The sequence below is a fragment of the Anomalospiza imberbis genome, chromosome 11 (genome assembly GCF_031753505.1).
Source record: "Anomalospiza imberbis isolate Cuckoo-Finch-1a 21T00152 chromosome 11, ASM3175350v1, whole genome shotgun sequence".
Lineage (NCBI taxonomy): Eukaryota > Metazoa > Chordata > Aves > Passeriformes > Viduidae > Anomalospiza > Anomalospiza imberbis.
Window position 1 is genome coordinate 3,734,261 of NC_089691.1, and position 25,764 is coordinate 3,760,024.

The 25,764-nt window shown below is 43.6% G+C and overlaps 1 protein-coding gene across 1 annotated transcript in view; it reads left to right on the forward strand.

The window, feature by feature from the left end:
• The window catches only part of EFCC1 (EF-hand and coiled-coil domain containing 1), a 35,716-nt gene that overhangs the window by 7,570 nt on the left and 2,382 nt on the right, over nucleotides 1-25,764 (forward strand). The window contains exons 3-7 of the mRNA XM_068201476.1: nucleotides 18,922-19,049; nucleotides 20,321-20,456; nucleotides 20,719-20,878; nucleotides 23,377-23,535; nucleotides 24,931-25,000. Of these exons, the coding sequence (XP_068057577.1) occupies nucleotides 18,922-19,049; nucleotides 20,321-20,456; nucleotides 20,719-20,878; nucleotides 23,377-23,535; nucleotides 24,931-25,000 (653 nt within the window). The remainder of the gene's footprint in view (nucleotides 1-18,921; nucleotides 19,050-20,320; nucleotides 20,457-20,718; nucleotides 20,879-23,376; nucleotides 23,536-24,930; nucleotides 25,001-25,764) is intronic.

Below are 25,764 nucleotides of genomic sequence, written 5' to 3' on the forward strand. Positions count from 1 at the left end.
TGGCAGTGCCGCACACAGGGACACCCCGCCTGTCCCCTCCTGGCTCCGTTGTCTGGCCCTGCTGGAGCTGTCCCCCAGCTGATCCCTTCCTGGGGATGGAGGGGTGGAAGTGCCCTGCCAGCCCCGCTGCAGCACAGGGACAAAACCACAGCCCAGGGCAGGGCTGGTTCTGTCACCCTGTACCCAGCTGCCTTTCACAGCTGCCTCCCCCGCCCCTCTGTGCATGATTTGGATTGTGCTAACCCCTCCTACACCACAGGGATTCATTTTTGCCGAGGGGATGAGCAGTCATTGTTTCTGCGGCATTTCTTCCCTGAATTAGTGCCTGGAAGTTCAGGCAGCAGCTTGGTGACAGCTGTGCATATCCCTCCTTCATCTGCCTGCCCTGACTTTGTACAGCCCCGCCCAGCACTCGACTCCCTTACAGCACCAGATTTCTGGGTGATCAACAGATTACCCAGTCTTGTCTTATCTCCCTCCAAAAAAAAAAAAAAAGACTCATTTCACACACAATCATCATTTGAAAGAAAAAACTTCCCTTCCCCTTTCAAACCCAAACACTGGAGTCCCCATGAGAGGCTGTGACTCTCAGAAAGCAGAGCTCCCAGTCCAGAGTCACCGGTTTGGGGTTACAGCAAGAACCAACACCAGACGTGGTCCTGGATCCTTACCAGCCCTCAGCCACCCTGTAAATGCCTTCGTGTTCCTCAGCACACTGCCAGAGCAGAGGCACCTAGGGGTAGCCTGTCAAGCAGCATTTAAACCTGCCTGGACTCCCAGGAGGCTGGGGCTGAGCTAATAAATGTCACTGACGTGAGGAAATACAGTGCAGGCAACTCCTGCACTCCAGTGACACAAGGAGTTACTCAGCAGCCCTGCAAATATTTGTTCTGTTTGGGACTCCTGCTGAATCACTGCCCATGTTTGCTGTGCTGTCCCCTTCCCTTCATCCTCCTGGGTATCCTTTCAACTTTGTCAGTGTGTCATCTGCCTGCTTAGCAGCATGATTAAAATCCAGACAGATATTTGCCTCTCTCATGCCTGGCTGGGGTTATCCTCTTTGTGGTACTCAGCACGTTTCCCTGGACTTGGCTGGGAATCTGAACCTCAGCTATTCAGAACTGCAGCCCATGACAAAACCCAAGGAAAACTGCAGTCACGTCCTAAGGAAAGTGAAAAAAACAGAAAAAAAAAAAAAAAGCCAGAAAACTAGAAAAGGATATCCTGCACTATAAATAAAACTTGGGTTAAATGGATCTGGTCTTACAGATTCGTGTCCTGAGACTGGAAATTCAAAGACTGAGGTTGTGGTGGGGAGAAGGAGCTGGTCAGTGGATCTGTTTCAGTCCTTTATTACAGAAAAGAGATATATAAAGAGATATTAGGTATACCTAATTCCACCTCTCCTATGGCAGGGGATCTTTAAGACCACCTAAAGATCGAAAGACAACTTTACTGTCTCTTCCAACCCAAAGCACTCTCTAATTCTATGATATTTTCACAATTCCAGATGTGAAACCTAATCTGTGTGCTCAAGTCAAGCAACCTGAAAGTTGTAAAATGCATCAGTAGACTGGCTTTAGCTCAGAGACCATTCTTGGTCTCTGAAAAAAGAATTTTTGTACATTTTTATAGCTTTTCATAGTACCCATCTGAAAATTTGGCAAATTCTGATAAAAATGAATAGGTATGTGTGGCCTTAAGGGATCACAAAGTTGAAGCTCAGTGTCAGAGACTGAAAACATAAAGCATGGGCTGAAGCTCGACCATTTTTGCAGGTATCTGTAATCTAGGATTTGCCTGTGTTCTGTGCACTATTCCACAGAGGAATGTACTTTATAAAAAAAGAAATGGTTGGCCAATAAATGCCAAATGTAATCTTTGAGCATTAGGAAGTTACTTCTATGGAGCAACTTCACAGCATCGTTCCTAAACCACTTGAAAAATAAGGTGTAGAAGCTGTGACTGACTGTGGGTTGCAGTCCCTCCTTGTTTGAGGAGAAGAATATTCCCTGAAGGCTGCCTGAGCCTGGAGTGCTAATTGCCATCACAGCACCCATCGCCCCTTTCAGGAGCACAGTGGTGGGAGTCAGATTTCAGTGGAAAGACCTCAAACCTTTCAATAAATCTCCAGAATCAAAATCAGGCCCTGTGCTTTGTTTTGTGCAGAGCCTCTGCTCACAGCAGAACGTTTCAGGGAGAGTTCATGGTGTCCCATTAATCACACCACTGAAAAATCTGGTACTCCCTGCACATCTGCTCTGCTTTTACTCCCTGTGCTTGACCCCATCACACGTCCTTGGTGTGAGCTCACACAGCATCAAAGCATCTGGGGCTGCACAGACTGAGGTCAGCCAAGTTTAAAGCACAGCTTTGACAAGTATAAGCCAAGCTCTAAGTACAGCATTTTCACTCTTCTGGAGCTGGTCGATCTAAGGGGCACTGCTAGGCATAAAATTACACAAGGCAGAAATAGGAGCAGTCAGAGCAAAGCCAATGCTTGTGAAAATTGCAGAAGAGGAGGTTTTGCTACCCATTTCTGTGCCAGCAAACAGGCAAGGATGGCATTTCCAACAAGGGTACACCTGTAGTTTGTGGGGCACCACTCTTTTGTCACCCATGAGCCCCCCTGTCACTATCTGAATGACATTAATAAATCAAATTTCAAAGTACCACTTTAAAATACAAAAAATAAATAAAATTAAATACTTCACTCATTGAAGAGATAGTTTTCTTAGCTGCAAAATATTTTTTCCTCAGATTTCTAATTCAACCAAACAAAAAAAAAAAAAAAAGGGATATATTCAAACTGTTATAAGCAAAAGTTATGAGAGAAGCTGGTCCTTAGTCTGAAAGGTCTGTGTTTCCATTAATGAATGTACATGGCTCTGCTTAATTTCCAGTGCTGTCCATATTCCCCAGGGACTACTCCTTTAGCAGGGAAAAAAGAATAAGAAAACCAAGAATAAGGATGTTGTCTGTTTATTTTGTCAGCAAAACTGTGTCTGTGCTTCTGGAGCCCTGGCTGAGATGTGACAGGTTTTTCAGAAGCTTCCCAGCTGTGACATATTCTCACCACTGGCAGGATATTCCTGGGTAAATGCACTGACTTTGAACAAAAGACCTTTCAGTGTAGCCAGGGGTTGGGATCTCTCAGAAAAGCTGTGATTAATGTCTCTACAGCAGAATTACACACCAGGTTTATTCCTGTGCTGTCCTTTTTATTTTACACGTTGCTGCTTTCCTCCCTCTCCCCTTGTTCCCTGCCTGCTTTGCTCTTTTTGGTTTGGGAGTTTTTGTTTATCATGATTTACAGTTTCCAAAGGATGCTTCAAATGCATTTAAAAATAGGAAACTTGAAAATTAAATAAGTATAAAGCTTTTGAGGTAAATACTATGCAGGATATAAACGATCTAAGCTTTAATTTCACATCAAAACCCCATAATTAAGGATCTAAGACCTTTAGAGTTAGACCTGTACTGTTTATAAAATTGAGGAACTGTCAATCCCTAAGACTTGACACTTGTTTTGAAGTATTCAAAGTCATTTATGCTTAAATTGCAGTTCTCCAGCCTTACCAGCTAAGGCCTTGTTTCTGCAAGCAGCAATATCTTGCATCAAACAAGTATTTTCTCCTAGTTAGGGTGACCTTGGTTAACTACTTCACTTTGGTTTCATGTTGAAGAGGTAGTTTCCTTAGTTGCAAAATATTTTTTCCTTAGATTTCTAGTCCAACCAAACCAAAAAAATAAGGGAAAATATTCAAACTGTTATAAGCAAAAGTTGTGAGAGAAGCTGGTCCTTAGTCTGAAAGGTCTGTGTTTCCATTAATGAATGTACATGGCTCTGCTTAATTTCCAGTGCTTGCTTATAGTCCTTGTTTATAATTCAAAGTACCTCTGTATCAAATGATGTTGTTTTTAGAACAGAAAATTTTTAATGCTGGAAAGGCAGCATTTGCTGCTTCCCCTTCCAAGCAGAGGGAGCTTTCCTGTGGCAGGTTCCCATGGAGCAGCTAAATTAATGGAGCTCTGTTTCCTCAGGGAACATGACTCACAGAGCAGAAATCGCCAGGAAGTAATTGATGCTTTGCTACCTCATGTCCTCGAGCCAAGCCTTTAATTCTATTAATCTACATTTACCTGTCACTATATCAAGGAAACAAGCAGCAAATAACCCCTAAACAGAGCAATGACTCCATGGGCAGAGCCCACAAACCACCCTGAGCCCTCCAGTTTGTCTGCTCACTGCCTGGAAGGCAGAGCTGGATTCTTCCTTCTCTAAAGAAAGAAAAGGGGAGCAGAGGGGCGAGAAGGAGCAGCTCTGCTCATTACCATGAGAAAGGAGCTGTCAGAGCATCTCCTTCTTTCATCCTCCCTCCCAGCCTTTTTCTGACCCGGGAACTGGAGTTGAAATCAAAGCGTGGGGTGAGGGATGGAGCTGCAGGAGCACACGCGGGCAATGGGTGTCATTGCCACCATTAGGTGTGAAGGGGTCGGACTATTTTCAAGCTAAGAACGATTTATAGCTCAGATAAACATCAGTCTCAGAGGCTGGGAGATTTTAGAGGAGCGAGCTCAACAGTAGTCACAAGTTCTTTGTTACAGGGCAATACAGAACTTTCTAACCCAACAGAGAGTTGCCACAGAATTTATTTTGCTTTTCTAACCCATCACCTTCACTTACCTCTGCTGCACTGCAGATACTTTTGTCCCATGGCTTCTGTCTCACTTGCACACAAACGCTTCTGTTCTAACTTCTAAACTCTTGGCTCACTCCATCCAACCACACCCCTACACTGTAAACCCTGCACCATCTTCTCAGGGCAGTCTCTCACTTTCTTAAGGCATATTCTTACTTACAACCATAGAAACACAAGTTTATGATTTTTCTGCTGAATGTCTGTGTATTGTATTTTTACATCAGTCCGAGCTTCTTCCAGGGCTGCAGATCAAACCCTCCCGTGTCTGTGGGAGTTTCTGTTTTTCTGATTCCCACAAGTGGGGATGGGCAGGGCAGGCAGCACAGTTCATCTCTGGGCTCCTCCATTTCATGGGGCACAGGCTGCTGCCTGCACGGCAAGGTGGGCAGAGAAATCCCCCTTTTCCAGCCCTCATCCTGCCGGGAGGGGAGGCTCCTGCGTGGAGAGCACCACCAGCCAGGTGTGCATGTCACCTGTGCTCCGGGTTGTCCTTGTCATGGGCACCTGAACCTCCTCAGGCAGCCTGCAGAAAGGCTCTAAATAAAATTTAAATGGCTAATTTGAATTGAGTTCTGTGTTGTAACAGCTCACAATGGGCAAGATGAATGTGGGCTAGGAGAGCTGCTGAAGTACAGGTAGAAAACCAGGCACTGCATTGTTTTTAAAGGCAGGTTTATGAACCATCCATCAGCTCAACATGCAGAGACCCGAGTTCACTTTCAGGGGCTTATTTTTTTTGCTGAAGTTAAGCAAACCAATGCTTTTGGATTTTGGTTTGCATTTTAACCAAGCTTCAAATGAGGCAACTTTTCAGTGATAAAAGTGCTCCCAGGACTCTGGGAACATGTGCTGCCATGCCAAGCTTTACAAAAATACTTTATTTTTTCCATTACTTCATAAGTGAAACTGTAAACCCATGATCTGGCCCAGAATATAACATATAAAGTGCCAGGTCAGAGGTGAGTGCTATAAAACAGGTGTAAAAAAGCTTATTTGGCTTAGATTGTGTATCCTTAAATTTAAAGGGCTTCCCCTCCTTCCTTGATTAAACAAATTCATCTGCACACACTGGTAATGTACTTAGTGGATGAAATGCATTGTAAATGCATTCTAGATTTTATATTTTAGAAGATTAATTTGTGCTTCAAAAGCTGCACCCTGTCTGATGTTAAACCCCAGGATATTTCAGATTGCTTCTCTCTCATTAAACCCTACAGAAGAGACTATCATTCAGAGATGAGTCTGAACCAATCTCCGCAACTAAAAGCAGTGAAGTTCCAGCTCAGTAATTTGATTAATGTCTCCACTAAAAGTGCATTTCAATCACAAAGCTTGGATTCAGATCAGAATATCCACTGAGAGGGAGGTGGATACCTAACTTTGGCTTTATCCTAATTTCAACCACATCTGGTAGTCTGGAAACGTGTTTAGTTTGGAGATTTCTGTATTTTAGTTGGAGAAATCTGCTTTATATCACATAGTAAGGAAAGCTACAATATTGTGATTAGCATTTGATTTTTCAGGTGACATAATACTGGAAATAAAGATTTTTAAATTGCTCAGTTAGTCAAGGTTTGAAAAATGAGGATCAACTGTGAAGAATTGCGGAATGATCCTAGGAGACTGAGTGATGGGATGGTGGCAAGTACCAAATAAATGAAATCAGATTCATTTTGGGGGCTAAAAAACAAAACCAACCCCAGACAACACTTTCAGCTTCAGTGAAACAGACACAGTAATGAACTCAGAGTTTATTACAGCTGCTGAAGAATTATATCTTTGAGCTTTATAACTCCAGGAATATATCTGTTCAGTTATTAAGCTGCAGGGAGGAAAGCAAATAAAATACTAAAATTTATTACAAAGGGAACAGAGAACAATACAAAGAAAATAATTATGCACATTCACAGAACACCTGTATCAGAACAAGGAAATTCATGATCCTTCCACTGAAACCAATTAAACTGGAAGAGGCCTAGAAAAGGCAACAAGTGTGAAAAAAGGGCATGGAAATTATATTAGCTACTTGCAGATGTGGAAGAGATAGCTTTGGAGAGATGTGAAATGGGTGTATAAAATTATCATCCAGAGGATGAAGAGGGGAGAATTGTTCAGTCTCTCAGCACAGGAACTGTGACTCAGCTCATGAAAGCAGAAGCAGGTTCAAAGAAGACAGAAAACAAAATGATTCTTACCCAGTGGGTCCCACAAGCTTGGAGCACCTTCCTGCACAGTGCTGAGCTTGAGGAAATGTTACACAGATTAAACAAGCAATTAAGAAATAATTAAAAAAACAAAAAAACAAAAAAACAAAAACAAAGAACCACTTAGCAGGTATTAAATAGAAAGATGACTCCACCTGAGTCACCATGCGAATTACTGAAATACTGCAGTGAAAGGCCAGGGGAGGACTAAGGATGCACCAGATCCATGAAGAGCAGGGGAATTGTATCTCTAAGTATTGTCTTTGAGCCTTTAATACACATATATTGTCAAAATAAGAGTTTGGGTTTCTGACATCACCTTGGCTTCATCTGCAGGAGTCCAAGGTCACAGCTCTGAGAACAAAGCTCACCTCACATCTGTAATCTCAGAGGTCCCATGCTCTGAGCTGAGCCCTGACTCACACTCCTGACCACAGCTTTAGATGTTGTCCCTTCACATCAATTTCCCCTTCTAAAAAGTGATTTTAATCCACAGAAGAAGGCAGCTATTACCCACATCAGGTACCGCTCTTACAATCACCTTTAAGATGACCTCCAAGCTTAGAGATGCTGTTTCATTCTTCTGTAACACCCCCCTTTCATTCAGGTGCACAAATACCACTGATAGCTGGAGATTAGCAGGATTTAAAATGGATTCACTGTTCCTCTAGCAAGGAGAATTTCTGAGCTACAGTGATAAATATTAGCTCAAATTTGGGAAAATCTCTGACTCCCAGCTTTAGCCCAAACTTCCCCGTTAGCAAGCTCTCACGGATTTCTTGCACACCCCTCACAAGCTTCTCCTTGTGGGACATAGTGGGTAGGATACAGGATTAGATGGCTGAAGAGCCCAGCCCAAATCTGGTGTGACAAAACCCTGCACAAGTCCCTGCCTTTAGGTCAGGCTTTCTCTTTCTGGCCGTGTCCTGGCGGATGCCTATTGTCCAGTGTGCAATCACTTATTTAATCTCCTTTCAGAGCCCAGGAGCTCCTGCTGGGCTGGGAACCAGCACGGGCCATTCAATGGAGATGTCAGCCTTTGTGTGAGAGACAGCCACACCAATACTGCAAGGAGCCTTTTCAGCCTGTCATGCCTACAGCAAAATCTAATCTGAAAAGCTAGGCTTAGTGTTTCTGACATGCTGGCACAGCAAATCTTTCCCCACATAATTGAAAAACATCATTTGTAGGAGTGTTGGTCCAGAGGTTCTCAACACAGGCTGAGATCTGGGGGCAAGCAGAGCATTTATCAGAATACTGTGTGTTTATCAGAGATAGATAATGTTTTTATATTTTATTAATTTTAAATTAATATATGTTGTAATAATTTATTATATTTTTAATATTTCCATTCACTTGGCCTCCATGCTGTTTGCAGCTGGCTGGCACAGAAATGCACTGGTATTTCTCTGTGCACATTTGCTCACTTCACTCCAAGCTGCTTGGTATGTGCATGTGCAATATTAAAGATTCTGTTCAATAATCTGTGTGATATCATTCATATCCAAGTGCCTTACTTCTCTCTAGCAGCTCTAATTTGGTTCCTCACACTCCGTTGGGACTGACAGGGAGAGAAAATGGTGTTTTGTAACCGTGGAAAGAGGGATTTTTCTTATTTCTAGTCCAGGTAGTCTTGAGATAGAAATACAACATTTTATCTCATTAAAAAAATGAATGAAGTATTAATGGGGAGCCCTCTCTTCCTTTAAAACTCCTCTGAGGATATAAGAATAATCTGACTCCACAAATGGAGAAGAACCAGACAGGAGAGCTGTGCTGTGAAACAAAGCTTAAGCAGATGACACAAAAGGAGTTATTAACTGCAGGGCACAGTTAATAATTCACAGTTAATTATTCACTTCAACAGGAGCAAATCATCCCAAACTCATCCCAAACTTCCCCCACCAGCACTGCTGAGGAATACAAGGAGCTGGATTTTCAGCAGTGCACTGCTCCCACAGCAGTGGCTTTTATTGATACATATTCTACAACCACTCAAATTACACTATCAGATTATTTCAATCGTTGTAACAGCTCATGTCACCAGAAAAATAACTGCTGGTTTAAGTTGCAAAATAAGAAAGGAACTTTGTGTAATGGATCTTATTACTTTGTACTATCCGACCCCAGCCAGGGATTTAGGAATATTTTGAATCTGATGTTCACATTTGTTATTTCATAAATCTATTTTTATAGAGGTTACACTGTCCTTGCCAGAACCAAAGATACAAAATACAGGCTGTCTCCTGAATATTTCAGTGCTAGAGAAATGTCTATATGATAAAGGAGTATGATGAAATTATCTGGTTAGATTATTCAGGAAAATCTAATTTAAAATCTCTTCACATCAGTGCATGACTTGGGGAAAGCTGAGTGCTATGAATTCTAGAGAACTCCACCATGAATATCAAATACAGACTGTTTAAAAAGCTAACACTGATGTAGAAGAGTTACACTTGGACTAGTTGATGGCTGTCAGTCCCTTCCCACTGAACTGTTCTTTTCTACAAGAAGAATTCATCAGGTTTTTAAACATGGCATTATAGTTTTCCTCTTCAGGAAATTCATTTTATAAAAATAAACCACATTCTATCACATTTCAAAGTTGCAGGTCTAATCCTCACCAGGGGACAGGAGAAATTTTTCTTTATGGGCTGTTTTGGGCTTTTAATTTAAGGAACTTTTTTCCATTGTTATTGATGCTATGCTGGCAAGTAAGTACAAATACATAACTGCACATGCTGGTCTACTAAAATTTATGTGGTTTTTTGGTAGGTTTTGTATATGATGCTAAAATCAATCCTTAGAGCACTTTCCAAGTGTTTGCATACCCACAGGGAATGAAAAAGAATTTGATTAAAGCAGCCTAAATGTGGATTCCAGAGTGATTGCTCAGGAAATTACCCCTGCACCAGCTGAGATGGGTCTGAAGGCAGACTGAGGTCTGCACTGGCAGACTGTAACGTTTGATTTGCGTTTTATTCATCTTGTAGAAGAACAGTCAAATGTGTTGCCTCGAAATGATGTTACTCTGATTTCAGCAGCTTTTATGGAGTTTGGGGAATCTCTTGGGGAGCATTGGGGTAGTTTGGAGAGGTGTCCGTCACCCTCAAGTCCTGCTTGGGCACCACCCTCAGGTACAACAACAAGGAGGTCTCGGGTCTCCATCAGCCTTGGGAAGTGAGGAAATCCAAAGGGTCCGTGGAAGATGCACCTGCCAGAGGCAACTAAATAATAATTACAATGGTTACAATCATCGTAATTATTATTTAAAACTAAACAGGCAAAACCTAACTAGTGTGAAGAGTTGCAGGTGCTGAATCCTTGGAAGGCTTGCAATGATTGCACAGTAAATATCTTTGGAGCTGGCATCTCGTGGATGTTGAGATTTTTCTACATTTTCTTCTGCAATAATGTAGTGACATGAGGAGTCAAGGAGAGCAGCACCAGCATTCTCTGCCCTGGTTTTGGAAACAAATACAGTTCTTGCAGAAGTAACCGGCCCCAGAACTTCAGATGTGATGGTTCACTGGATTACCAAGGAAGGGAAGACTCAGGGAACAATCCTGCAATTGTCTCCATCTGCAGCCATGGTTTAGTCCAGTCTGCAGCACAGAGCAGACACAGGAGAGAAGCAGCTCTTGTTTAACAGCAATTGCATCAGGAAATTTAGAATATTCAACTGAATAAGAGTCAATATGAATATTCAACTGTCCGTGTCAAATTGCACAAGGCCACAAAAAAGTATTTCCTAGAATCTTGCTCACTCTTAGTGGGAAAACACAGCCACTGAAAGCTTTCCACAGAATCCCATTGTTTGGACCTGACAAAAGGGCTGGATACAAGGAACTCCTCTGGAATAAAGCAGGCCTGGAAGCTCTGCTGCGGGCCAAGGTTTTGTTCAACTCTCTCCCAAACATCAGTGATACACTCCAGAGTCACCTTTGATCCTGCATGGCCTTTCTAGGAACTGAAGTGAACAGGGGTTTGAAGGGATATTGGGAATTTACATTGTGTGTCTCCTGCACTGCTGTGGATCCAAGGGCTGGATTCCCGTGGTTCTGATAAATGTGTTTGTATGACAATTCCTGAAGCAGGTGCCAGCACTCTCACACCTGGAGGCAGCCTGAGGCACTGGGGCATGACATGGTGAAAAGCCATCTCAAACAGATCTGCATGTGGAATAGCCTTGATTTCTGCTCATAATGATGTCTTTGGGTTTTAACTGGAGATCTGGGAATGATCAGGCATTTTAAACAAATGCTTCTGCTAGAAAAGCAAATTTATGCACCAGTTGGGTTTTTTCCCTGGCTTTGGCTCTTCATCAGATCTGGAGCCTGTTACTTCTCAAACCAGCATTAATAGTGGCCCTCACATCTGAAAGCAAGGTCCTTTCTGCTCCCAGAGGGATGAGAGCCCTGAAAACAAGCAGTGTTTATCCTGACTCTCCCAGCTCTGGGCAGGATCAGTGCAGTTCAATGAGTCTTTGCTAATGCAAAGCAGACTCGTGCATGCTCCTGGGGATGCTGTCATTAATCCTTGGAGGACACAAACCTAGGCTGGCTCCATTTACTGCCAGCAGCTTTCTTTAACGACCCTCCAGATGTACCATGTTTAATGTACTCTGCCCTGCTTGAGGAATTAACATCCCAAAAGGCAGGCAGGGCTGGGTGAATGTCACCTTTAGCTGTTCTTGCCAGGCTGGTCACTGCAGCTGTGAAAATGCTCTCCCAGGGCCTCTCTCAGTTCCTGAACCCCCCAGCACAGCACAGCACAGCATGGGGCAGCAACCATTCCTGCAGTGAAAGATGGCACTGATTGCACTCACAATAATCAGGAGCACTTTGAAGAACCATAAATGATGGTTTGGAGGGAGAAGGGCGCTCTGCTGATAAATCTCAGGCTTAACACTGCAGCAATATTGCACTTTGCACAGACTATATTGATTTTTTCCCCATATAGTTGTTTAAGGTATCTACAGAAACCAAACCCGAGAAATACCTACATTCACTCCAAAGCCCTGCTGCTGGATTTTTTAAGTCTCTCTCAGATGAAACAGTCTCTTGACAAACACCAGTGCTTCCAACAGTTTAAGCTGTAGCAGCAAACCAAACCCAGCAGGCTTTTTGTGGCACTGAACTGAAAGGAGCCCAGAACTGCAGCACATCACTGCTGTTTGTGCTCTGACCTCAAAGGGACCCTCTCAGATCTCCAAAGCCTTCTGCGCGCGCTCTGATGGAAACTTCAAAAAGTACAATATGAAATGTTTCTGTGACATGCTGGGGTGTTGCCTTTAAAAATCCAACCAGCTGCATTGACAGCTGAGTGGAGTGGATAAAACAGATTTTGTTTCAGACGCTTTTGCTTTGTGAGGATTTTGAGCTTTTATTTCATATATCTCTTGAAACACAATATGTCTGATTACTAAAGCCTAGCAGTGAAATTCAGAAACATCCTCTCCTTGTATTTTTTGCCATTTTTTGTAACAGAAATGAGCACAGAATATATTATCTCCAGGTTCTCAAATGCAAACAACATACTGCGAAGGCCAAATCCATCTTCTTTCTGATGTTTGGTTTTATGAAATGAAGAATGTGACAGTAAAAGTAAGCCAAATTTCCTTTGAAGGATTTACAAATGTAAGAGTTTGTCCCTTGAGAATTGTCATTCCACCTGCTATATCCCCATTTTTGATGGGCCTGTGTGACCTACCTAACACTCCACAGCCCAAGAAGATTCCCAATGCAACCATGTTATTGTTTAGGGCAAATTTGTGAGAAAACTGGAACATTTTCCTAGTGTGACTGTGGTTGTTTTTAAGCTGGAGAGTTACAAATACCCCCTCCCTTTTCAGTGGCTACAGTGAAGTCTATAATGACTCCATAACATCTAGAACTTTGTGGGAGTTTGAAGATGGATCAGAAAGGATCATTATAAAACCTCCAGAAGGTTTTAATTAACAAATATTTCTGCATGTCAGATTTTGTCAAATTTTATCCTGACCTGTCATCCCTTCTACTGCATAAGTCTCAGGATTTGAAACTGAATTATAGAAGGTCAGAAAGCCAAGGGAAAAGATGAAGTCTTATACTGGGGGCAAGAGGAACGGAATCAGCATGAGAAAGTTTGGGATCCCATCCAAGATTGAGACAGATGGGAAGTTTTCCAGAAGGGTTGCCCTGGGCAGTAAAGTGAAAATAGAAAATATGGTGTAAAACACTGGTTACAGAAGTTGCGGTGCTGGTCACCTGCTGTCAACTACAATGAAAAGCCAAATATATAAACACCTGAGGTTTTTAATCCAGCTGCAGCCCTATGATGTTACATTTAATCACTGTTTTCACATAAGATAACAGCACTGGTATCACCTACTGCTTCAAACAACCACATTTATTTTAAGTCTTCCTCCTAGTGCTGATCACAGAAAGCTTCTGAGGACTGCTTCCTGTTTTTCATTCAGATTTCCCTCTTTTCCTGTGGAAATCTATTGAGGAAGCTCTCTGAAAACAAGAGGAAGTATCTGTTTCTAAATACCTGTGAGAGTGTCCAAAGGAAGGGTCTTTGCCCCCTTAGGGGCTCCTGGGGACGGCAGGGGCTGCTTGTGATGGGGAGCCCGATGTGTCCCCACCAAAAAAGCTGCAACCCCTCACACACAGCTGGGATCCTGCATGGAGAGGCTCCAAAAATGAGGGGAAAACTGCAATTAAGCATTGGCTTAATTTTCATTTTTTTCCCTGAAGAGGGAGAAGCAGAGAGCCAAAGCCTTTTGCTAAAATATTATTGACTTTGAAAACAGGAATCCTGTTTACCCATCTTCCCCATGAGGAATTTTGCTATAAGTATGACCATCTCTCTCCTTCACCTCATTTAGTAGCTCTGCACTGCAGCCTGTGATGACCACATAATTAGAGCTAAACTCTAATTAAACTGGGTTTATGTCCGTGAGATGCCGTAATTGGCTAAAATTATGCACCTCTTAAGTGTTCAGCTAGGAAAGATTCTATGTAAATTTAAACTTAGATCTTAGTTTAAGTGAATTTGGTGATGAATGCAATGCAAGCCTGCTTGGACTGGGTTTCATCAAAGAAATGGGAGGTGCTGCTGAGACAAGCAAGGTCCAGCCATGGAGAAGGGAAACGAGCCAGTGCTGAACACTGGCAGAAATCAGTTGTTACACCCAGGGAGCAGCTGAAATGGTCATGTTACATTCCTGACAGTGGCTTTTTGACCTCCCAGTAACGTTTCTTATTCAACCATATCACCAACAAAAGACAAAACAGAACCTGCTATAACTGCTGCCAAAGCACAGGAGCCTAATGAATGCAGAATGGCTAGGCAGCATTTTCTGGTCTTTAGGAACTGGCAAATAACTTATAATATTTGCAAAGGAAAATAATTGACCCTGAGATTGGCTCGGTTGGTCATAGCATGGTGTGAGTAATGCCAGGATTGTGGATTTGATCCAACCATGGGCCATTCGCTTAAGATTGAGCCTTGGGAGTTCCTTTCAACTGAGAACATTCTGAGTTCTGTGAATCAGTTCAGGAGTTACTTTTCTGTCACCTACCAGAACAATACCTCAAGAAGGCAAAGGACAGGCTGCTCTCGGGAAACGTAAAACTTCCAAAAGGTATCAAGCTAGCAGGCACAGAGCTGGATTTGAAGGAACATGCAGAATTCCAGAGTCTCTGGTGGAGAAGAGCACTCTGAAGCTCTGAGGATGTTTTTGCAAAGCAGCAAACAGGGTGAGATAATTGTTGTTGCTTCCTGATGCAGGATCTGAGGAGTGGAAGCTGCGCCTTCCCCACGTCCCCAGCAGGCAGCTGCTGGCTCTGACACCTCAGCTCAGCTCTCCCAGTGCCTCCTTTTCCCTCTGCTCGGACAAAACCCCAGCATAGCTCTCCTGGGGAGCCTGCAGGCACCAAAACCCCTTTGCACAGCTCCTAAGAAATACCCAGCTCGGATGCAGAACTGATGCTTGCAGCCCCTCCCTCACACATTCCTGTCGGATTGTCCCAAACGCTGAGGAAGACCCGCTCAGAAGTAACTCACAGCCGGCTGAAGGCACAGTGTTTGCTGTTAAGTGAGCCATCTTTCCCTCCTGTCACTCCATATCCACAAGGCTCTACATCTGGGAGGTGCTGAAATAAATCATGAAGGAATTTATGTGCCAGTAAGTGGGAGCTCTCAGTCTGTACCACACTCAGGGATAGCTGCAGTTTTACAGACATCAAAAAGAGCTCTGGCACATTTTTAAGCTTTCAGAGTGGAATTCTGTGGGATCTTCACCCAGCTGTTAAGTCGTCTGTAAGCAAGAACACTTCTGAAGACACTAAAAGGCTTCCTGGACGTTTGATTTTTACTGCCATACACTGCAGCACCCACGAGATAAGGGAAGGATTCCTGGGGATTAAACAGCACACGTCTACGTGAAGGAACACACGAGGGCGAGGGCTGTTGCACAAGCAATGGCAGAAGGAAATGATGCACTGGAGCACTGCTCTGCTTTCTCTGGCTTCAATGACTTATGTCAAGTGCCTTGCTTAGAGCTGTCAGTGCTCAGAACACCACAGGATTTCAGTTACTCATTTTTTTATAACAGGCTTTCAAGCATCTTTCTTGTAAAATCCAAGTCAGGACACCAGGAGAGACAGAATTCTCAAAATGTGCATTTGAAAAGCAGCAAGGACAAACAGAATGTATCCAGGCAATTCTGGCACGGGCGTGGGGGTGAGGCTGTGTTTGCTCCCACATGCCTCTGTTGCTATTCCTTGTGGACTGGGCTAAAAGCAGACCTCGAACAATGTCGTTTCATAATGTGTGCACAAAGTTTGGGGCTGTCTCCAAAGTGCTCAAAGTCACCACAGGAAGGACAGCAAGGCACAGTCCTGCTGTGTGTGACAGCACCATTCCACGATTTCCCTGCTCATATCCCAACATGCAGGGAGATGGAAAGGTTTGCAAGAAGACACATGGCCATCACTTCAGTGATTTTTTTTTTCTAGAGGCTGTTGATTTTGGCAAGAAAATGAAAATCATCAGCCAAGAACAGGAAACCTCCCAGAACTGTAGCCATTATAGTTGAAGTTATAACTATACTTTATAATTGCCCATATAAAGCCAGGATATTTAGTGATTTTTATTATAGCTACTAAAAATTCATGCTTTTCAACATTTATCTTTAATGCCTGACAGATTAAGCTATTTACAAGCTGAGATGAGATGAAGCATCTGGATTGATCACAGAAAGTTCATTCATAGGTTTTCTGTTGGAGAGGAGTTCACAGCACCAGCCAGAGACAGATGAATTCAGAAAACCCACACAGACATTCAGCTCCAGCATGAAAACAAAATCTCAACTGTAAATGAAAAGTCATAAATAATTCCAAAATGTGCACACCTGAAGTCTCTAATTCCCGCAGGGAATAAGCCAAATCTGAAACCAGTCTGAGTTCCCTGAACTCTGACAGCTTAGGGAAAATAGTACAGAAATAAAAATCACGCCTCATTTTAGTTAAAAACCACAAGTCCTACACTTTGAAAATAAAGTGTAGCTCTCAGTATAACTACACTCAGGGCAATGTACACACACAGCTGTTTGATTTGCTCCAAGGAAGTCTCTAAAAGAGATGAGTTAAAGGTCTGTGAATGACAAGTTAATAATTCCTCACAGTTATTTTCTGATCAGTCAGAAATTGTTGAAGCCCAGGATTTGCTCAGCACCAGAAGCAGGTGGGTTTTCCTGCAGCTCCATATTTCCATAACAATACAGCAGAGCCAATTAAAAGCCAATTAGTCATGGGCATTACTTCAAGGTCCAGTACTTTGCAAACTCTCCCCTCTTCAGTGCTGCTGCCCATTATGCTGGGGACAAAGGCTCTGGGATGAATGGGGGCTGTTTCCCTGTCTCCATGGAAGCCTTGCCACTCTCACCCCACACAAACCTTCCCAGGCACCTCCAGCACCGCTTCCCTCTCTGATCTTTGCCCCAAACAAATGTGCTGTTTATTCACTCTGCTTCTCATTTATTGAGACCCATTTGATGCTGTATGAATAGCAATGAGGAAAGAATTGAACCTGTGTTTGAGAAGCAGTGAAGATTGCTGCTTCCAGCTCTTCCTCGAGTCCCTTTCACCCACACCTGCTGGAAAAGATTTCCATGATACTTGAAAATTCTCCCGTGTTTTTTATAGGTGAAAACCTTAGTCACAGCAATAAATACTCACTGAAATATCAGCATCTGTGTTATGTGAACTAACTCTAGAATCTGAAACACAAACAATCTAAATTATACTGCAGCTCAAAATTGAGAATAATCTGCTCAGACACAGTGCTCAAGAAATGGTAAAGGATTCCTGTAGAGTACCAGAAAACCAGCACATTGCAGTAAAGCAAAATGCAGTATCCCTGTGAAGGGAATGTCCCCCAGCTGCTGTCCAGAACTCTGAAGCTCTGTGATGCTTCTCAGAGCCCCCACTCTGAATATCCCGGCTTTATAGTGCATTTTATTTGTGCACTACTCCAGAATTATTTTTTCCAGAACTGATGACTGTCCAGGCTCCTTTCTGGGGATTGCTGATTCCCTTGGCTTTACAGGAAATCCAGTTGTTTCTGAGCTGAATAAAGCCATAAATTGCAAATGAAGTAAGTCATTCATTTTTAATGCAGTCAGCTCTACTCAAGGGGGTAAAGCAAGTGCTGGCTTCTCAGCAAGGTTTAGCTCAGTTTCTCCCCTACAGATGTTTTCAAAGAGTGACTTCTGTCGTTAAAGTCATGATCTTGTTTACTCCTTACAGTTTCACAGGCAATAAGGGAGCTACCAATGGTGTGGCTCCTCAGCAGCAGCTGAGTTAAACAAAAGTTCTGCAGTTCTGGTGGCCAGCGTGGCCTCAGCTGCCCTGTCCCTGCAGCCAAAGTCCCCTCCCAGCTGCAGCTGGATCTACTGGCAGGAAGCACAAGATTTGTACAGAAAGCCCACGTTATACAACTTGTGCCAGCAGGACCCACCTGTTGAGTGGTTTAGCTCTCATTTTTGCTATTTAATGTGTTAAAATAAAGGAAATACTCAATATTTGCCAGACCAAAACTAACCTACGGAAGAATTTGGAGGGAATTTGGCACCTTTGAAGACGTCTGTTCCTCAGTTACATTATTTGATCTGCATGCAGTCCCTTGAAAGCCATTCCTTTAAGACACAGAAGTGTGATGTCCTCTCATTGACATCAAAGACAATCCCAAAGGAAGCTATCAGGAATGCTGACACCCATTCTGAGATGCTTCTCACCTGCAAGTCCCTGGTTTCCAGGTGTGCCACCATTCCTAGATCGTTCTTTTTGACTGCTCAGGCTCTGACTCTGCTTCATCCCAGCACTCACAAGACATGGATCCAACTCCCTGACCTATCTGAGCCCACGGGACTGGGTGCACGTACCTGTGGCCACAGTGACTACTCCGTAGATGTTTCCTAGAGGACTTTGACCTGACCTAAAAGTTACAGGCACTGTTCAGCTCTTCTTATCAAAGGACAGCTGAAATCCACCTTCCTTTGGTTGCCAGGGAAGTCACCTCAGGTAGTCCCTGGGGTCGATGGTCCCATTCTTCAGCAAGTCCCAGCAGCTGCATCCCACCAAAGCCATGCTGGGCACATCTCGGTTTTCCAAATTTCCTGCATGCCAACCTCACTCTGGCATGGAAGAGGTATTGCAACAGCTTCTGTGAGCCAGAGAGAAGTTTGATAAGAGGATCCATGTTTACCCCTGAAAGAATTTTCTACCAAAGTCATTGACATAGAAACCAAGAAAGCAAGAAGGATAAATAAGAGAAACCTGCAACTGCCTATTCCAATAAGAACTTGGCTTGCCCCTGGTGACCAATGAGTAAACTTATGTGCTTTGGAAGAATGTAGAAAAAGCATGCATGCTAGAATAAAACCAGGGTTTGAAGCCTTCTGGAAATGGTGTGTGTTGCCTTGTATTTTCTCCGTCTTGACTAGGACACTCTGGCCTCTTTTGCAGGTCAGAACTGGAGCGCTGCCAGCTTGCCCAGCAGAGCAGCCCCGAGCAGCAGCAGCAGCAGGAGGGAGCAGCCATGCCCGCTGGCACCCGCGGAGCGGCCGTGGCACCGCCGGGCACCGCCGACCACGGTACCAACCCCAACCCCAATGCCAGCCCCAAACACTGCCTTGCCTCTCTCATCTCCAGTGCCAGCAGCAGCAAAACCAGCAGAGAGGTTAAACCACCGTAGCACAATCCAGTCCTAGAGAGTCTTGTAATCCCAGACCGACACAAAACCTTATAGCCCAGATTTCCACTCCTCACTCCCCACATAATTCCGTGTTTAATGAAAGACTGAACTTATCACTTAGAGCTGTGATTTAAAACTGCTTTTTTCCACATGAGTCATCCCACCAAAACTTTTTCCCTGGCTTAAAAAGTACAAAGATTTCATTTCTTTGTAAATAAAAACACAGAACCTCAGCAAAAATAATTTCCCAGGAAACAATTTGCAGTTAATACTCTGTACAGCCACGCTCCTTGGAAACATCCTGGCTGCTCCAGTGACTCTGGACAAGCCCAAACTGTTTAGCACATGTAGCACAAACAGCTGCCATAACATTGCACACTTTGGCTTCCCTGCAGTGCTTTGTTGTTTTGGGCACATCCAGTTCAAAGACCACAAAAGCACTTATCTGACAATAACTCTGAGTTACAAGGCACCTTTACTGCAGGCTGGAGAGCTGTTTGTTGTGACAGAAAATTGGATTTTAGGTGTGTGTTGAGTGGAGCTGGCAAGCAGCTGCTTGGGAATGTTAAAAATAGTGACATGTAAATACAATTAACATTGTAGCATGTTCTTTATCTGGTTAGACTTAGAAAGAAAACCTGCTCTTACAAATATCTTTATCAAATCACACACTTTGCCAGCTCAGAGTTTCCACATAGAATTACACTACCCGTATTTCAAGAACAAGCAGCTTTTTAGCAAAATGTTTTCATACAAATAAATCACGGGGTCATAGATTCTAAAACAGGGGGAAATGTTCAGTCAAGTTCAATAGGATTAGTTAGGCAGAAAAACAAACTCAGAGAGATAAACAAGTAAAAAAATGGTGTCCTTGAACAGTAATTGCCCCCCACAACTGATCCTTCACACTTATCACACTTTCCTTAGAGTAACTCAAGGAAAGAAGAGAGCTGAGGTGAAACAGGTCCAGGTTACCCACAAGAGAGCACTGAGATGTTCCAGACTCTTAAAATAAGGATCTTGGCTGCAGCTGCCTCGGCCCCTTCCCAGGGATGCTGGGGGACCTTGCCCGGGGTTTCTCTGGGGGTTTAGGCTCTCACTCTGTTCTGGCTCAGACTGGGGGTGTAGCTGGGGTTGTTGGGGTGTTGCTGAGGGCTCCCTGTCTCCCAGCACAGGAGCAGTTCTTCCGCTCCGTGGAGGGCCAGGCTGCCTCGGACGAGGAGGAGGAGAAGTGGGCAGGGGACCGGGCTCCCCAGCTGGGCCACGTGAAGAAGATCCTGGCCAAGCTCCCTTGCTGTGGCAGTGAGTAAGTTAAATCCATTAATTAATGCCATTTGAGCCCTTTGCAAAGATCATTTCACAACCTGTGGCTGCAGTCAGAAGCCTTTTGGCCATCCTGTGTGGCATGTGGGGAGCAGCCTGCTGGAGATTCCCACTGAGCCCTAATTAGTGTCAGACACTCGTTTGTGACCCCTGCTGCCAAGAGTTACACAGGAAAACTGGTTCTTGCAAACACAGATCTCTATTGTGAGCTCTCACTAACTCTTTTCTCTTAATGATGTGTGTAGATGTGATGAAAAGACGTGGAGAAAGCTGCTGTCCTACCTGGAGACCACCACCACTGACGGGAAGGACCCTGTGGAGCTCTTGGGGAGAATCTCCCCCCTCACAGAGCAGCCAGAATTCAAGGGCCACCAAGAGAAAAAACTGGAAATAAGCATGGAAGAGGTAACACGTGCCAAGCAGAGTGTGAAAGAGTTGTTTGTGCATCTCTGGGGAGCTGCATCTATGTGTGTTTGTATTTTATTCTGGCCATGCTGCTCTCTGTTGCCAATGTTTCTCGTTGTGCTGTAGTTTGTCAGCTCAGTCATCTCCTGCTTTCCTCCAGCACCTGCATACTCTGGTTCCTACTCAAAACTGCCTTTGGAGGATGAGATGTAGCCCAGGCCCTTCAAATACTGTCCTTGATTTACTGAGGTTCTCCAGCTGTGGATGAAGCACTCCCCATATCCAAAGGCATCCAACACCTCTGGGAGCAGAATAACTTTTCAATAAATCCCTCAGGCTGGCTGAGACTCCCTGTTTTGGAGTAAATTATCCCATTTACTCTGTCTTTTTCTTGGGCTCAAACTGACATATTTGTGTCCAAAATATAATGTATAAATCTAATATAATATATCAATAATATAATAAATATGAATAAAAATAGGTCTCAGGTTAGCAGCATGTCCAACCCCCATTGAGCAGAGATTATAACCACATTATTTAAAGCCCCAGTGCTGTGTCCCAGCAGTCCTGTGTGAGCTCACTATTTAAATTCTGCAGACTTTAGAAAGATGGGCACAGAAGTGCCAGCAATCTTTCTATGAAACAAAAATAGTGCATTGCCCTGGTCTGCTTTCTCCTGTGCTTGTAGAATATTTTATACCCCATCTTCAAAGCTGAAAGCAGAAAGCTTTCAGTAGTTCTGGAAGGATTATGTGAATCAGTGAAATATTTAAAGTAAGGGTAAAGTATTCAGCTTCTTAACATGTTGCCATCCTTTGTGTTTTAACACCGTTTCATATCATTTTCTCCCTTGACTAAGTTAAATTAAAGAGTCTACTTGTTAGGGGAAAAAAATTAAAACCAGAATCAAATCCTGTTTCTGCCTTACACAATTTGCAATATTCAATGGCAATTTATCCTTGCAATGTTCTTTAGAGGAACAGAAGTTCCTTCTCTACTGCTTAGCATCAGTCCACAGAAAAAAATACCTGCAGGTAGTGCCAGTTTTCTTCTCCTTTTTTCCCCATTCTGAGGTGCTCATCTTCTTCTGCAGCATTATACTGCCCTCTTTTTCATCTCTGCCGATGGATATTAGTTCTGTGCAGCTTGTCTGGAAAAGCACCATTATCAACAGATTAATACAAAATTCCAGAAGAAAAATGGAATCTGTTGCTCTTGATTTAGAGGCAAGCAAGGAGGTGAAGAAGACATAGCGCCAACTCACTGTGACATGAATTAAATAGCAGTAGGATGAATCATTTTGAGCCTGTTAGGAGATTTATTTTTAAGCCCTCGTATATTAGCCAGCAGTTATAGGGGAGGAATTTGCTGCTACAAAACAGACAAGTAATAAAAAATTCCTGTCAAAAAGGTGACTTTCCTTGTAATCAACAGAAAGCAAATAGGAAGACTGAGAAATGCTCTCTCTTGAGCACCTTGCAAATAAATATATTGGCTTAATAAATAAACCACCAACACCTTCTCTGAGGCTGACAAAAGTGCCTTATGCATGGCTGTATATGCTTCTGTTTGTACCTGCTCAGTGTGGAAAATCAGACAAATAACAACAGGGCTAGCAATCAAGAGACTCAGCAGGCCACTGAAGGGCAGCACTCTCAAATACTGATTAATAATTGCTGCAGCCTGAGGCTTGTAAAACCAGAGTTTGAGAGAGTTCTGAGATTTGTCATGTCTAGAAAGTTCTACTTTCCAACAGGCAAACACTTAAAAATAGCTCCTCCTGAAGACAGGGTGGTAACCTGGGGATGATAAATGGGGAGAACATGAGTGAAGTCTAAAAATAAAGTGTTATGCTGCCAAGTGTAGTGTTACAAAGAAATGCCAGTTATTTTCTATACGAGCTTGCATGCAAGCTGCCAGCTTAATTAAAAAGGCAATTAGTTTATGAACTGCCATGCAGGGTCAAATGAGAAGTTCGTCCCAACATCTGGAGAAAAGCAAGGAGAAACCAGTGGAGAGGTTGTTGCTCTTGGTGTTCCTCACCTGGTTCCCACTGCACCAGGGACAGACACATCTTCCTGTCTCACTGAGTGTACAGATGATTGCTAGGTAGGAGCTGCAAGACAAAGAGATGATTGTGGTGAGGGCACACAAATTAGTTTTGCTCTGTAGAGAACAACAGGAATGCAAAAGGGGAGAATGCTGACAGCAATGCTAGTAGTTAAGTATAAAATATGTAATAAATTTAATATTTAAATTGCTGAATGAGCTGCCTGCACCCAGTGATGAATGAACTCCCATTCTGCACAAGAGCAAGGCTCTGATTTCCTAACAGCTCCTATTATCTCACTTTGTGTAGCACATTAGAGAAATGGTCCCTTCAAGGGAATCTTTTAGAGTGAGCCCCATTTACCACAAAAGGGGGAAAACTCAGCTTTGCAATCCTTGGGCAAGAAAGGAAAAGCTTCAGTGCCTTCAGTTTGCTGTGTTTTGTGCAGATGAAAGGCCCCTGGCTCGGGGAGCTGCAGCAGAAGGTGGAGGAGACAGAAGTGCTGAAGATGGAGCTGCAGATGTTGGAGACAGAGAGGGTTCGGCTGTCCCTGGTGGAAGAGAAGCTCCTGGATGTTCTGCAGCTTCTCCAACAACTCCGAGACTTGGTATGGTGAGAAAGCAGTCCTGGGACTGAAAACTGGGTTTTGTAGGCCCTTCCAAATTGAGAATATGTTCATCCCTTCTAGGAAGTACAAAATCCTTTACAGCAGGATGGAATTTTACAGGTGTGTGCCCTGGGAACTGCCTGGTGCTTGCAGAAAGCTTTCAGACCCCTTTGCCTGGCTTTCTAAAAGCCTAGAGGTTTCCTTGGAGCTGCATCTTCAAGCTCATTACCTTCTAAACCAAAATTGAGGGCAAACGAGGAAAACAGAGGAGTGACCAATCAGGAAGATTCCAGAATAGTATTTTTCCTTCTAGAACAGGATCTTTGTTTACCTGCATGCTAATATAACTCTGAGTCAGTATTAAAGAGGTAAAACTGCCAGGAGAGTTTAGCAAGAATCTCCTAAATCCCTGGTGGGATATACCTAAGACAAAAGAGACCCATCAGAACCTGTGGGGTTAGGTACATTCACCTTCATGTTTGAAATATATCATTCCCAACAGAGCCTACCACCAAGCAGTGACTGCCCAAAGGCACACACACATCCTGACAGGACTAATAAAACCTCACACTGTGCTGCTGAGGCCATGTGAAATCCTCACACTGCTTCTCACTCTGCCCCAGTCCTCACTGGGGCAGCCAAGCAGATAGAAGAGGCCCCAGTGCAGGGAGCAGGCCTGGCATCTTCCTACCAGAATTGCTCCCTTCCACTTCTTGAAGTTTTAGCAAGAACAGCCTCTCCCTGCAGATACTTAGGGCTCTCTAAGTGCTAATTAGACTGATTGCAAGACCATCTCCCAGAAAGCACACCAGTGTCTTGACAGCAAATTAGAAGAGTTTGCTTTCCCAGGCACATTATGTAATGTCCCACCAGATTTCATATGTAAAACCAGCACTGAGAGAGACCATCCAAATCCTGAGTAGTTTTTACAGTGCTCTCACTTTGGCTAATGTTTATTACATCTCAGACCCAGCCCTGTCACAGGACATTTGCTCTGTCCTTGAGCTGGGTCTGAGAAGACCCTTCCTAAAATAACCCCACCAGGTCCAGTTCACCTTCCCCACAGACCTGGCAGAGGACTCAAAGAGCTTTTACTCTGCTTACCCTCCTTGCCACCTACAGTTGTTTCGGCACATGCTCTGGAGAATTCTGTATTTTCCACTGAATCATTGTTATTTTTCTTTCCACAGCCACATTAAGGAATTACAACCCCCTGCAAACTGTCTGAGCAGGGTCTAAGATAAAATGCTTGAAAGTAAAGCAAATACCAAGTCTTGTGTTAATCAGGATTCAGTGTCATTTTGGTTTAGTTTCGAAACGCACACAGGTTCTGTTGCATATCTGTAAACTGGTGAAGGACATATTTGTGCCACAATGTTGTTTTGTTTTTTAAAGAACATATCGAAGCGAGCTTTGGGGAAAATCCTGCTGAGCACTTTGGAATCCTACCGTGACCCCCAGCCTGGTAAGAAAAGAAATCACATCTAAAGACCAAGAAGCATGAAAAGTGTCCTTTTGGGACAAACACTGGGTAGGAAAAGGATATTTCAAGTCCTGGGATGCAGGATGGGGAGAAGGAGCTGGTTTGCAAGAAGAATACCTATAGAAAGTGATGCTTTCTAGTCTGTGATGCATCAAAACCACACCCAAGATGCTTTTTTTAGTCAATTTTTAATTAAAATTTAGCCTTTGGAGGTTAATTAAGTATCCTACAAATGTTTTTAGGGTTTGATTGATATAAGAAAGTGGGAAAATGACCAAGTATGTAATGCAGCTGTTTCTCAGGTTTGCTACCCCAGTGTGTTGGGTTCCTCCCTGCAACACAGGATTTACCCATCAGAACAGTTCTGTGCAGAAACCAGCTCAAACCTGCTCTCCTCTAATAACAGCATTTCGTGATCCTTGTGTGAAAATTAAACTTGTAAACTCCTGTCCCTTGCCAGGGGTCCGGAGCTGCCTTGGCAGGAGCCGGGCAGGGACCACGGCCCCAGGGCTGTGCTTTGATTACTTTGTTCCTATTAGCAGAGCATTTGTACTTCCCTCCAAGGAATGAACGTCCTGTCCCAGGAACATGGCTTGGAGGTGCTTTTAATAGGCAGGCAGCAAAGACAAGATTAGAAAAGATCAGATGTGGCCTGGGGGCTCGGTTTTGGAGAGTATTATTTACAGGGATTTAGGGAGAACAGCATGGGAACCCTGTGGGGTTTGCAGTTTCAAAGGCAAACCTTG